The sequence below is a fragment of the Calonectris borealis genome, chromosome 17 (genome assembly GCF_964195595.1).
Source record: "Calonectris borealis chromosome 17, bCalBor7.hap1.2, whole genome shotgun sequence".
Lineage (NCBI taxonomy): Eukaryota > Metazoa > Chordata > Aves > Procellariiformes > Procellariidae > Calonectris > Calonectris borealis.
Genome location: NC_134328.1, coordinates 6,664,380 through 6,677,975, shown reverse-complemented (window position 1 = coordinate 6,677,975; position 13,596 = coordinate 6,664,380). Strand labels below are relative to the sequence as shown.

Sequence of the window (13,596 nt, the reverse complement as noted above, 5' to 3'; positions counted from 1 at the left end):
TTTGCATCATTTATCATCACTTCTTTAAAGAGAAGTAGATGTTGATTTGTATAAAAGCATTTAAGGTGTAGCTAGCTACGTTTAGGGAACTTCTTATTTTACTAAGATTGCTTTTAAGATATATTTAAAATGTAAAATTAAGTATGAACTAGCTTCACATCTCAGCTGCACGTGTGATTGTTTTGCATTTACTCTTAGTCACTTGAATGTAAAGCTACTGGGATAGCATTAGTATGTTCAGCAAAGGTTAAAACTTATCTTCTGTGCCAGTTGTATTCTAATATCACCTAAATTCTTTCTTTAGGAACACTTGGTACAGTCAACAGTGAAAATATTAGAAGCTAGCAATTACTTATTTTGTCTGTGAATCTGTTCCATAATTTCAATTTTCTTTTGGCAATTGCCTTATAACAAAACGCTATTGTAATAGAATACACGCTGATTTTTTGAGCCAGTGAGGCCTGTGATAGAAAAAATGACCATTTACGTGACTGTTCTTTCTCAAATGAGAATAGTCAGTGAGTCAATTCTTCATCCACACGATATCTGCAGTGAGAGAAATGTTTATAGCCCTCAGTAGCAATATAACTTCCTTTTCAAAAGGCAAGTTGCAATTTGAAAGTGAAGAGTCATAAAAACCCTTCTTAGGTCATTGAGTACAAAGAGAAATGTTTGATTGTTCTCAGTAAACAACAGAAACAGAAGATGTGTAGCATGTCTGTTAATTTAATTTAAAAGTATTTTTTGGGGAAGAGAAATTTCTGTTCTGTAGACCACATCATTAGATATGCTGTAAAAATAAATAAATTGGTAGCTTCACAAGTTTAAGGCAAAATAAAATAAAATTTTAAAAAACCGAACAAACCAACCAAAACAAAACCAAAAACAAAACATAAAAAAGCTCCCAGCAAATTCACTTTTTTGTAACAGGATTTGTCACGACTGTACTAGGCTGCTAATTTAATATGTATCAGATAGACTTATTTTCTTTGTGTTCATTAGCATTTCTATTCAGAATTCATTCGTTTAAGGTGCTGCATGTGGCAAAACTTGAGCTAATTTTTCCCTGCTTTGAGACAGCGTAAGAGTTTAGATTGTTTCAGTTCCTTGTGACAGTTGGACAACTCTCTTTATATTCCTTTTTATTTAGACAGTGTAACCCCCACAGTGGAGTTAAATGCACTTTGCATGAAGCTGGGAAAGAAACCTATGTACAAACCTATCGATCCTTATACGGGGATGAGATCCACTTACAACTACACTATGAGAGGTGGTACTTATCCTCCACGGTATGTGGTGTTTAATTTTTTGGTTTTTGCAGTCTCATATCTTTGAACTTCTGCTCTCATCATTGGAGTGCTTTGATGCTATCTTCTGAAAACTAGCTAAAAATACAAGGTCCTTTAAAGGGATATTCAGCTTGAAACATAGCCAGCTTATGACGCAAAAAGCTTTGATAAGTACACCCCATTAATATCTGTAATTTGTCTTATTTAAGTTTTTTTTTTTCTTTGGGCAGGGGGGAAGGGGAGGAAAAAAGGAACTGAACCAAATGATGAAGTGTTTTTGAGGGCATACGGATATAGCCAGCTTCATGAAGTGAATAGCTAAATATTAGCTAAATATTTCTTGCATTTCCTTTCTGTGTAAAAGGCAAAGTGAAGAAAACAGTTTGCTTTTTCTAAAACTATTTAAATTAAAGCTTCAGTTTAAAGAATTTTATATGGGCATAGGAATTGAGAATTCAAAACTTACTGTCCTACCAAGTCTATAAAAGCATAGTTACGTTGTTTTTCTCTGTTAGAAATGTGTTGGTATTGTAAAACAAGAAATGTTGATACTGTGTTTCAAAGGTCTCTCTCTAAAATCTTTTAGACTTTAAATCAATAATTAATACTAGTGCTTCAGTGCTGAGTCGTGGTTACTGATATCCAAGAGATTCATCCACGTATAACTTATGTTTCTGTTTACTTTGTAGGCCAAACTATTTGCTTATTTAAATCTCTCTCTTTGCAGGTACTTTTACCCATTTCCTGTCGGGCCCTTACTTTATCAAGTTGAGCTTTCAATTGGAGGGCAGCAGTTTCATGGGAAAGGAAGAACAAGACAAGCTGCTAAGCATGATGCAGCTGCTAAAGCACTGAAAGTTCTGCAGAATGAGCCCTTGCCTGAGAAACCAGAGGTGGGAATTAATCTTAGTGTTGTAAGCGTAAATTGCTGAGATAAACTGAGATATTGTTGTAGATTTTTTCCTTATTGAGAGGAAGATGACAGTTGTGAAATTTAATTCTGTGTAGTAGTGTTGACCTACTTGTGTCAATAGAAATACTTTGATTTAAAAACATAAATTTCTATGGAACTAGAGTTTTCCCAAATGAAGTTATATTAATTCTTTTGCTGTCATATTTTTCCACAGCAATGCTATAGACCTCTGTCAGATATGAGCACTGGAAGCATAGATAGGAACTAATATCTAATATCAGGTACAGATCATATACAAACTTCTGAAGAAGAGTGTAAATGGGGTACTTGCATTCTAGTATGGGCAACATAGAAATCGGGCATGGATTTGCTTCCTGGGCAAAATTCCTACATGATTTTGGAAAGAACCATGGAAGTTCTAGAAGAGCAGGAAGTTCATGGAAGCAGTAAACTCATACGCGCATTTTGATATGAATATAAGAAGCAAATTTTTATCCCTCCATATATTTATGGCTGCCCAGCACTTTCCATTCCAAGACACTGTTATTGTTTTTTTTCATGCTTTTTTGTTAAGTTGCTTTAGGCAAAAGGTCTCATTGTGTGCGCAGGAGTTACTCATAGCTTCTGGGGCTGGTTGACTGCGTGCACCCTCTCCACAGTGTTGCCTGACTGCTTTGGCCAAAGACTACTACAAAGCAGTAGTGTTTTACAATACAAAGAGTATTTAGTCGTTCGTTTATGGGCTCATTATACCTGTCTGAGTTATGAGGGCTTGATGTTACAACTAAGAGCAAGAGATCTGTTGATGTACTCCATGTTGGCATCTAGATCGTGTTGAGGAGGAGGCCATGCAATACAAACCTAGGACATTGCCAGAGAGGTGAGGAACAGGAAGTGGAGGTTAGACTGATAACTTACAATCTGGGGAGCACGAGAACTTGCTGGATATGGAGTCTGGCTATGTGCTGAGAAGAAGGAAAATTAAGAATTGGGCAAGAAGGTAACAAGGGGTCTCAGACTGGCAAAAAAAAAAAATAGCTGGGAACTAGCAGGAATGGCAGAGCAAGAGGATTGAGGAAATAGTGTCCCTTGGCTTCACAACACGAGTTAAAACTTCCGAGTGTGTTTGTAGGAGAGAGCATTGCCCAGATAATTAGGCAAAAACACTGGTTCTGATAGTTCAGGGAAGAGGCCTAGGATGGTAGCGGTTCAGGTAACAGAAAGCTCTCCTGGAGGAATGTAGATTATTGAATGATGGAGGCTACTAAGAGTCAAGGGATTACAAATGCTATTGGGGAGAAGAGAGTGATGCTGGGAATAGAAGGTGAAAGAGTGGAGATGACTTCTGCGCTGAACTCTAGAACTGGTGATAGGCAGAGTGTGGTCAGGGACAAGCTGGAGGTCTTCACACAGGAGAGGTCAAGCCTGAGGGGGATGTTCCCCTTCAGTGCAGGGGCACCCCAAATTCCTGAGTATTGTCATTCTGTGTCAGTGATGCATAACATCCTCTTTTTGCACTCGCCCTCGTAAAAGATTCCCACCTGAGATGGAAAAATGGCCGATGACAGTAGGTTAAGTTCTGTGTACTGACCCAAGGAGCCCAACTCTGCAGAAAGTTATAGGATCACATGTAACTGAATTCTTTTCTGTTCACTTTTTTAGAAATGCTTCTGTACAAGTGACTTTCTGAATATTTGTAGAGTTGTATTTAAAGTTGAGTAATGTGAGGTCTTCGGAACAAACACTGCAGTTGTCTTTATGTACCACGTATCCTTTTCTATAGGATGTCTCATTCAGTGTAAGGGGTGTAAATTGAGAGGTAAAGGAAGTAAACCTACAGAGTCTCTCCTTTTTCTTTTTTTTTTTTTTTTTAAGGACATGATAAGGGAAATACTATTGTGAATAATGCAAGAGATTGCAAGAAAGGGGAATTATTTTATGAATAAAACAGTTGCAAGCTCCCTGGGAACTGAATGCTGTCTTGACCCTGCTATACATATGCTGGGCAAGTCACTTAAACTTCCACGAGAAACATGCGTTTGTCATTTTATTTTTCTATTTATGTTTGACTTGTCTACAAAATGAACAGTAAGAAATGCAGCTATACTTAAGGAGAGCAATCCTTTGAACAGAGAGTACTGTTTTATAAGAATTACTTGGATAAATCAGATCTTAATTTAGTTTGGTACTTAAATGCTAAGTTCATTAATATTTGTGGCTTTCAAATATTGTAGTTTTAGGAATGCCTGAGGGAATTGCTGTTTTTGTAACCGCGTTTTGCAGTAGACAAGATGAAGATAAAATAAGGAAAATTTTACCACTGAGCACTGTTCATTCTTGCATTCAGTGAGGCAAGGTCCTTGAAGGATACGGTAGTGTAAGATCATAAGAGATGCTGTTATAATGCGTGTATACAATGGAGGCAAATTAAGATTTCACAAGCAGACATAATCCTGATACTTCCTACCTGTTATTTGATGTTGCCAGTAATTTTCCTTTTAAATATAGTTATTTTTATGTATCCCATTTGTGTGTGTGTAAACAGAATATGCTTAAGCTTGAACTCTTGGGGGGGTTTTTGGGGGGGGAGGGGGAAGGTAATTTTGTACATTTTTATTTCTTTTTTTTTAATTTTTATTTTACAAATTTTTGTATTTACAGGATTTTACTCTTGTATTTTTAAATTAGAAAGTATTCAGTGCTTAAGAAGAAATCACTGAATAAAATGATTAGACTTTAAGCGTAAGAGTGACCGTTTCCCACACCTTCTCAGACTGCAAATCTAGAAGCAAGTGGCTGGAAAAAGATTTAATAATATTAGCTCTCAATTGGACAAAGCCCTGCCTGAACAACCCAATTTAATTTTAAAGTCTGCTCTGCCTTGAGTGGGAGGCTGTAGTAGGAGACCTCCAAAGGACCCTTCCAACCTAAATTAGCCTGACTGGAGTTAAGACACACTGACGAAGTTGCAGTATGGGGTTACTTTGCATATTCAAAGACAGAGGTGATAAAGCATTGATTTAAAGCTTAGAAAACAGAGAAAGCTATGCTTTCTAGCACAATTCTTAGACAGAAATTCTAACTTTTGATTGAAAATACTAAAACCAGAATTGCTTCTATGTTTTTTGCCAGCTTATTTGGTAAATATCAGCTGCTCTTTATACCCTTAACATGGAAAAAAATAGTCAGACTGATACTTATGTTGAAATCAAGGTAGTTCTAATCAGCAACTCCACTGGTTTTCATAATTTGCTTATAAGCAGTCCTTAAGGAAGTGCATATTGAAAGAGTTGCTAGAAAAGGGTGAATCCCTCTTAAAGGAGTATATTACTGTTGCAATTGGCTTGGGAGTTTTTTAATCTGTCACTTTTGTTTCCTTTTGTGACTGTTTTTTTTCACTTGTTAGAGATGGATTCAAACAATTTGATGAGAGCTAAGAGTGGTAAATGGTTATATTTGTGGTCTCATATATATAAGTGGTCTCATTCTGATTTAGAGGCATAGGTTCCTTGGAGAGTTTGGTCTATGCACACATGCAAGCTACTTTAAAAGCAGACTTTATAGATCATCTGCCTTGAGGTGTGCAGGGAAGGAGAAAGAGGGAGAGCGTGTGTGTATGATTATTTTTGATTTATAAAATAAACTGATCCAGAACTCAAGTAAAGGCAAAATAATCGGTAAAATAGCTATAGTCTGTTAATTGTTATTTTGCTATTAATTTACTCTTTTTAGATAAAGGTATTGAAGAAAAGTACCTGTGTTTTACACCGTGTGAACAGACTTGGAATATGTCAAGAATATACACCAGAATATAGCAAATAATTCCATACTATTTATTTGTATTCTCTTGAAAGGATATTAAATGGGAAAAATCTAACCCAATAAAGAGAAGTCCTGGTCACCTTCACAAGGAAAAATGTTGGAATTTGAAAAACTAGAATATATCTGAAATTACAAGGAGGGGAAAAATATTTGTAATTAAAGTGATTGTGCTAATGTTTTGGTAGTAAGGGTAGTGACAGATTATTCCTGGTAGTAAACTTGCTGTAACACCTAGACTGTAATAAAATAAGACCTTAGTAGTTAAAATATTTTTTCTGGGTATATGATGCTATTCCTTTTGAACTTACCAATTGCATTTGAAATAGGTTTTAGAATATGATGATCAAGACTTTTGACTCCTGTATTCAATCTTGGTTTTGCCAATTTTTACCTGCGTTGTGCCTTCTGCTGAGGTATAGTATGGTTCCTCTAGTGTAGGCATTGCCTCCACGTTTCTCATGCAGTCTAATGCACAGTGCATCTGCCTTGCTCCTGTGGGAGTGGTACCATCGTGCGGTCTCAGTTTTCGCAGATCTGAAGATTGCTCTATGTACACCTCCGCGTAGAGGTTGGAGACTGGATGTAGTAGTGGGATCAGAAGTATCGGATGTTATCATTGTAAAAGGATGTTGGGCTATAGGTGCTCTTCTGAAATGTTTGCAACTCGAACCTGAAATACAAGATCAACCCATAAGAACAGTGTGAAATCTGATGGGACAGTGGGAGGAGTGAAAACCAAGATTAATTTTGCTCATATTTTGTTCTGAGATGGGAAGAGGCTGCTTTAAATGGTGGGAAAAAAAATTTCCTTCATGTTTTAATCTAACTTTTAGTAACAGACATTGGGGATGCTTGCTACCATCAAAAATATTTTTAATCAATGAGAACTCTCTAGCATATTTCTGCTGCTCCAATGAAATATTTAAATCATTTTTGTTACCTGGTTACATAACTAGTATTGTGGCATGATATAATTGGTGAAATTGTTGCTATTCATCTCTATCGTAATCTTTCCAATATCGCTGCTGGACACTTAGTCTTAAAATTTCTCTGTTGCTGTTACCATGCCTCTTAGTTCATGTTGATCCCAACATCAGTGAAGACATTTTTGGAATCACAATCAAAATTTTACCTGGAGATACGTAGAAGTGCCTGTAGGTAAGCTTCACCTGGCACTGCTGTCCTCCTAGCAGGTGTAAGTTCTCAGAGATGTACACCATTTGATTTAAGGCAAGTTCCTGATAGCATGTTCTTCAGATGAGAAAAAAATCTGTAGATGAAGCACTTACAAGGGAGCATGTTAAATGACAGAACTATGCCAGGGTCTAATTAGCCATCCTTTATTCACATTGGTCCCATTCTCAGAATCTTTATTTTTCCTGCCCTTTCTCTTATCTGATACTGTCTTAGTGCTTTTGGTACAAATGTCCAATCAGCATATGAAAATTGTATTTCATAAAGGTACTTCCATTTGGAAATCAGCTCATTTAACACTTCAGTTTGTTTTTCTAGAAATAGATCTTTAAACCTATTGGCCCTTATTCCATTTTTTCTTTCCTGTAACGAGCACATGAAAATATGAAGGTTTGCTAGCTTTTACACATACACCTTAAATGAGCTTCTTAAGTTTCAATTCTGTAGTATGTGTGCTACATTTCTACACATTCACGTAAAACAGCAGTAAAGGTTAGAGTACTTAAAATTTTGAAAGTTCAGTAAACTGGTTGGATGGATAAAATTCAATTTAATAGGATCTTTATTTTAAATAGAGTATGCTTCTTTTAGGTTAACGGAAAAGAACCAGATGATGAAAATCTCAATAAATCTGAAATAAGCCAAGTTTTTGAGATTGCACTTAAAAGGAACTTGCCTGTGAATTTTGAGGTATGTTTATTTTACAAGCTCTAGATTTGTTTTTATTAGAATATTAAGGGTACACATTAAGTTGAGTCTCTTCTAGATAACCCAAACAACTGACTTTTAACATGTCTTGTTAGTTGTGAATACACTCTTACCTTCGACAGTCACCCCTGATTGTCTTGGAGTTCATATGGTAAAGTGAAGAAAAAAGAAAGATCCACCTGTTCACAAATTCATGCACTAAAATCGTAACATGAGTGAACAGCTATGCTGTGGTTGTCTGTGCAATCTTTTTTCCAAGCTTTTTGAAAAATCAGTATTACAGTGAAGAAACAAAACACAACCCCACATTAATGGTTAGAACATTGAAGTGCAGAGTCGAAGCAAAAGAGTATAGCTCACTCTGAAAGACATTTATGGAAGTATTTGCTTAATTAAGCACTGATGTGGACTACCCGCAAGTTGCAGAATCTCACAAATAGGTTTCTTTTCTTGCCATGAGGTGACCTCATGTGCATCTTACTTTCCTTTCCCTTTGGCCTGGCTGCTTGCTGCCTCTTTGCCCCTCCTTGATCATTTTAGTTATCTTAAATCAATATCTTCCATAGGAGCATCTCTGTTTCATTAAAATATTAATTTATCATGCTGCTTTCCTGAGCTGGCAGAGTAACATTTAAGTCGACTATATGAATTATTACAGTAAGAAAAGGCAATTGTGTGTATCTAAATTGCTTCTAAAACCGTTCTATGAAATTTTACATGAAGCTTTCAATTATTGCATATTAGCCTGAGCATCACTGGTAAAAATATCCTGTCACACAAAGCCACTTGTGGGTGGAAGTTCCTAATTCATTCTTACTTTTTGACTTTATGAATATTTTGAAGTATGATGTGTTATGAATGGAGTTAAAAGACTAGATCTGTAGTAGGCAGCTATCTCTTAGATGTCTCCAGAATTCTTGATTTCTGAACTAAAATGCTGGATCCTAAAGAATTGCTTTCTCTGTAATGTTCTATGACCGTAACGTGATGTATTTAATGAGGTGATGTTAACTGTGTGGAAGTACACACTGATGAAATAGAACAGTCATATTTTAATATTGAAAGAGTAAATCAGTAAATTAAATAAGATGGCTTAATGACTTACATGTAAATACTGTTTACTGGTTACTGCATCTGATCTTCTTAAAGTATATGTTTATTTGGGTGGGATTATGTTATTAGAGTGAGTATGATGTACATCTCTATTTTCTGTATTGTATGAGAATCTAAAATCTCTTTATCCGTAGTTCTTGAGAGAAGTTTGCTATAAACAATGTGCCCTACCATTTTTAATAAGTGTTTATCACGCTTTCACTCAGTTTTTCCCTCTGAAACAGGTGACCAAGGAAAGTGGTCCTCCCCATATGAAGAGCTTTGTAACCAAGGTGTCAGTTGGAGAGTTCATGGGCGAAGGTGAAGGAAAGAGCAAGAAAATCTCAAAGAAAAATGCTGCAATAGCAGTCCTAGAAGAACTGAAAAAATTGCCACCCCTTCCTACGGTTGAGAAAATGAAGCCACGAATCAAAAAGAAAACAAAATCAATAGTGAAGGTAAGAGACAAACAGATTGGAAATATGACTGTTATAAATAGTCATCAGATGAGAGGCATTTCTGAGTTAATTATAAACACTCTTCAATTCCTCAAAGTTTATCAGCAGTCTGGTACAGCAAATGAAATTATATTTTGCACCCACTCTAAATGGGGTTCTTACACCACTTTCACAACAGTTATCAGTAAATTCAGGGTGAAAGAGAAATCTTACAAAAGAATGAGTGAACATAAAAATCAAGCTCTGACTTTCAAGCCTTAGACTTTAGAGCTTCGGGTTTTGCATGATTTTGCTTGTGCAAATTCTCCTGCAACCCTGTCCTTCCTAATATAGCAGGATTAGAACTTGTAAAACTATTACCGTTGGTAGGTTATATGTGGTCAACTGTGACAGCAGAGCCAAATAAATTGAGTGTTTCTCTGTGGCTGTGACAGTGTTTCATTAAGCAACTTTTATTTCAGTGTTTTTAAATTCTAGAGATGAATTAATTCAGTGGCATGCTGCATTTTGTCCATTAAACCAAATATTCACAAATTTTGGCTTATTTCCTAAACATTGTTCTACATAGCTGCAAACAAGTCCAGAATATGGTCAAGGAATGAATCCCATTAGCAGACTTGCCCAGATACAGCAGGCCAAGAAAGAGAAGGAACCAGAGTACATGCTCATCACAGAACGTGGTCTTCCAAGGCGCAGGGAGTTTGTTATGCAGGTTTGTATGTTAATTTGAGAAATCTAGTTGCATGGCTGTGATGTCTTTGGGGTTTTTTTTGGCTTGTGGTAATCAGGTTGTCATGATGATACACAAAGTTAACAGGATTACGGCCCAAATTTCCAATTTCCAAATTTATTAGGAAAATATCTAGTGGGCTACATTCAAGGAAGAAAAAGGTTCAAGAAAAGTCATCTGAATCATGTTTAAAAAAAAAAAAATTGCATAGGGCACCAGAAGTCTGTGTTGTAATTGCCTAATGTTTTAATTAACAGGAATATTAATATTCTGTTAAGAGATACCGAGCTGCTTATATTTTGTAATGTAGGATTTATTAACACGAACCTGGGTATCCTTCATTTCCTCCTTCCCCTGAGTTTTCGTGTGTTGCTTTAGAGTGCAGCACTTTTTGCACTCTGCATTGCAAATCCCAATAGCATACTAGTATTTTTAATCTGAGTATCTACTAGCCTCTAATAATTAAGTGCATTCCCCAGACCTCTCTCCTATCCTGGCCAAGATAGGAAAGTTAATTGCTTTCTTTCCATTACATTAGTAAATCTGCTAAACCTGTAACTTCAGCTTGGAAAATCTATATCTGCTGTGATACCAGCTTTGAGCATTTAGGCTGTTGCCAAGGTGAGATGATGAAATATGGTTGTTTGTGTGACTTCTGTTTGCATTTTTCATTCTTGGAGGCCAATGATCATTATAAGTGACAACTTGCTTAGAATAATGATCACTTGAACTATTTTGTGACTCATGGCGTGCTCAAGACACAGGTCACTAATAAGTGAATCCTCATACTACTGTTTAAGAATTGATTTGTTTTTTCTTCCTCTTTTGTCCAGGTGAAAGTTGGTGTACACACAGCTGAAGGAATGGGCACGAACAAAAAAGTTGCTAAACGCAATGCAGCTGAAAATATGTTGGAACTTTTAGGTTTCAAAGTCCCTCAACCTCAACCTCCAAAACCAGCATTAAAGACAGAAGAGAAGGTAAGAGTCTTTAAGAATCAACCGCTGTTTAATACTACAGCAAAAGTTGAGTTGAAACAATAGCAGCTTTGCAAGGCAGTAATAGTGTAGTAAATTCACATTTTCTGCCCTAGCCAGGAAGCAGTTGTATTGAGGTGACTGTCCTCTAAAAAATTAGTGCATTTTGGATACATTAAGGGTTCAATTTTGCAAGTAAATCGAAGTCTCATCAGAAGGCTAAATGAATGTATGTATTCTTTATCGAATGGCTCGGAACCTGTGATAATTGATGTATTCGTCTTAGAAACCTGCAGACATATAGGTTATAGGACTTTGTGGTAGCAATAGTTTTACATAGCCTTATCGCCAATTGCAGTTGGAAGTTTTTTACAGGTCTCTTTGTTTGGTGGGTCCCTCAGCAGGAAAAGCACCTTGCATTCTCCTATTGATTCAGCAGATGTTACCGGGGAGTTAAAATAGCAAGTCTGGTTTTAGTTTTCTCCTTTTCATGTATATGCTCATTTGTGTCCAGTATATTGTCGTCAGCAATACCAATAACTAATGTTAGTTTAACTGGCTTTGTTATGGTATCCAGTTCTCAATGTCTGGGTTCTTAATACCACTTCACTGGTCTGTAGATAGTTTTAGTCATTCAGTGAATATGAATCACTGAACTTGTCTCTTCTTGGTAGCTATGTAATAATTGAGGTTTTTGAATAATACATTTTTCAGTAACATTTTGATTAGTCAGATCACCTACATCTTGAAAACTTTAAAACTTGGGAGGGGGGGGAGTTTTAAAGGGATATTGTGTGTTTGGCTTTTTTCCTTTTATTTTTAAGACACCAGTGAAGAAACCAGGTGATGGAAGAAAAGTAACCTTCTTCGAGCCAGGCTCTGAAGAGACTTCAACTAGTAAGTAACCTTAGTGGGAGAACCACGGCCCTGTTGGCGCGTGTGTGTGTGTAAGACATGTTTCTCAGTCCCTTCAACAGTGTCATTTATCACACTGTAATGAGCAGAGGTGTGCAACTGCTGGCTTGCAAACTAAATCTACCCTTTGGGAAGGTTTTGTTCAAATCCCAAAGAGCTTACTCCTTCCAAGTCCTACACTATTCAGCTTGCTTGGCGTCCTGCTCGGGGAAGGGAGTAGATGGCTGAGCCAAACGCATGTCTGTGCTAATGGGTCGGTCGAGCCGTTAGTGGAGGTGTAGCTGCTGCTACCTGCAGTCTGGGCTTGTCTTACCTCGATCTGAGGGACCTTGGGACAGGCTTTAATTTGTGTCTAGGGCTTTCTAGGACAAGAATGAATGTTCAGGACTGAGCTGGGTTCTGATCCAGGGACCAGGCTCCTTCAACCAACAGCAGGAGTGAAATGGGGGCAATTTCTGTGGGGGAGAAGGTAAGGGGAGGAGCAGAGGTCAGCCTCTTTGGCTCAGCAGAAGGTCTCTCTGGTATGGGGTCCAGATGAGGATGGGAGCAGATTCCCTGGGAAAAGGGCTGGGGTTTCTGCCACCTGGGAATAGCCTTCTAGATTTGGAAGAATGGTTGCAGGTTGGAAGACTGCCCCAGAAATGTCACTCTAAGCCTGAGGTAGAGTAGGAGTCGGAGGGTAGTGCTGAATCTGTTGAGGCAGAGTTAGCTGTGTTGTTTGGCTGTATCACCTTACAGACACTGAGGGAATAACTGCAGTATGTTGAAGACTGTTCCTGGGATGAAGATGAGAAAGGGTGTCAGTGCTAACTGAAATCGGTCTTCCTAAAGCCGAGTTGGAGAAGGAAGGAATGGCCTCGTAGTAGTCTGTGCTTGGTCTCTAATGACCGAGAGCAAGGAACTGTGCCTGCGTTTATTTCAGACAGTTAATGGTTGCAGTGGCCAGACCCACAGATGACTGGCTGGAACAAAAAAAACCAAACCTGGCCACCAAGTATACGGGCATTGGCTTTCTCTAATGTAAACTGTTGGGAGGAGTCATTATGGAAAGTTTGTCTATCGCAACATATTTCTGTTCTGGATAGTATGTTTCAGGTGCTTTATGTGTTTAAGTATAATTTTGTTGATTAAATTATAAATAGTTGGGATTGCCTTGAACTTTAGTAACGTTTTACTGCATCCATAAGATCTTAGGTAAACTTCCTGACTTCTTATTCAAACTTTGCCATCCCTGCTTTTTTCCATCTACAAATTTTGGCTTTCGTCCTTAGACGTGAAACAGCTCAGTCCTGCTGAACTTCATTTATCTATTCTGCCATAGTACTGACTCCTCTATTTCAGTGGCACTGAACTCCCCGCCTTTCTTGAGCACACCTCTGTGATTTTACTCCACAGTTCTGTGTATGCGAGTTCCCCGTAAAAAGCTGTTCTTATCCCTCTTCAATCTAACTTATGCCATAATGTCAATAAATTGCTATCAATTGACTGTGGTTGGATA

The 13,596-nt window shown here is 37.4% G+C and overlaps 1 protein-coding gene across 10 annotated transcripts in view; it reads left to right on the top strand.

The window, feature by feature from the left end:
* The window catches only part of STAU1 (staufen double-stranded RNA binding protein 1), a 33,401-nt gene that overhangs the window by 14,808 nt on the left and 4,997 nt on the right, over positions 1–13,596 (top strand). For 4 of the 10 annotated variants that reach the window (XM_075166380.1, XM_075166377.1, XM_075166383.1 and 1 more), the window contains 7 exons: positions 1,151–1,289; positions 2,017–2,182; positions 7,810–7,908; positions 9,264–9,476; positions 10,045–10,188; positions 11,040–11,186; positions 12,008–12,080. In XM_075166380.1, the coding sequence (XP_075022481.1) occupies positions 1,151–1,289; positions 2,017–2,182; positions 7,810–7,908; positions 9,264–9,476; positions 10,045–10,188; positions 11,040–11,186; positions 12,008–12,080 (981 nt within the window). Of the gene's footprint in view, positions 1–1,150; positions 1,290–2,016; positions 2,183–7,809; positions 7,909–9,245; positions 9,477–10,044; positions 10,189–11,039; positions 11,187–12,007; positions 12,081–13,596 lie in introns of all 10 variants that reach the window. The other 6 variants (XM_075166379.1, XM_075166376.1, XM_075166373.1 and 3 more) reach the window with 3 other exon arrangements.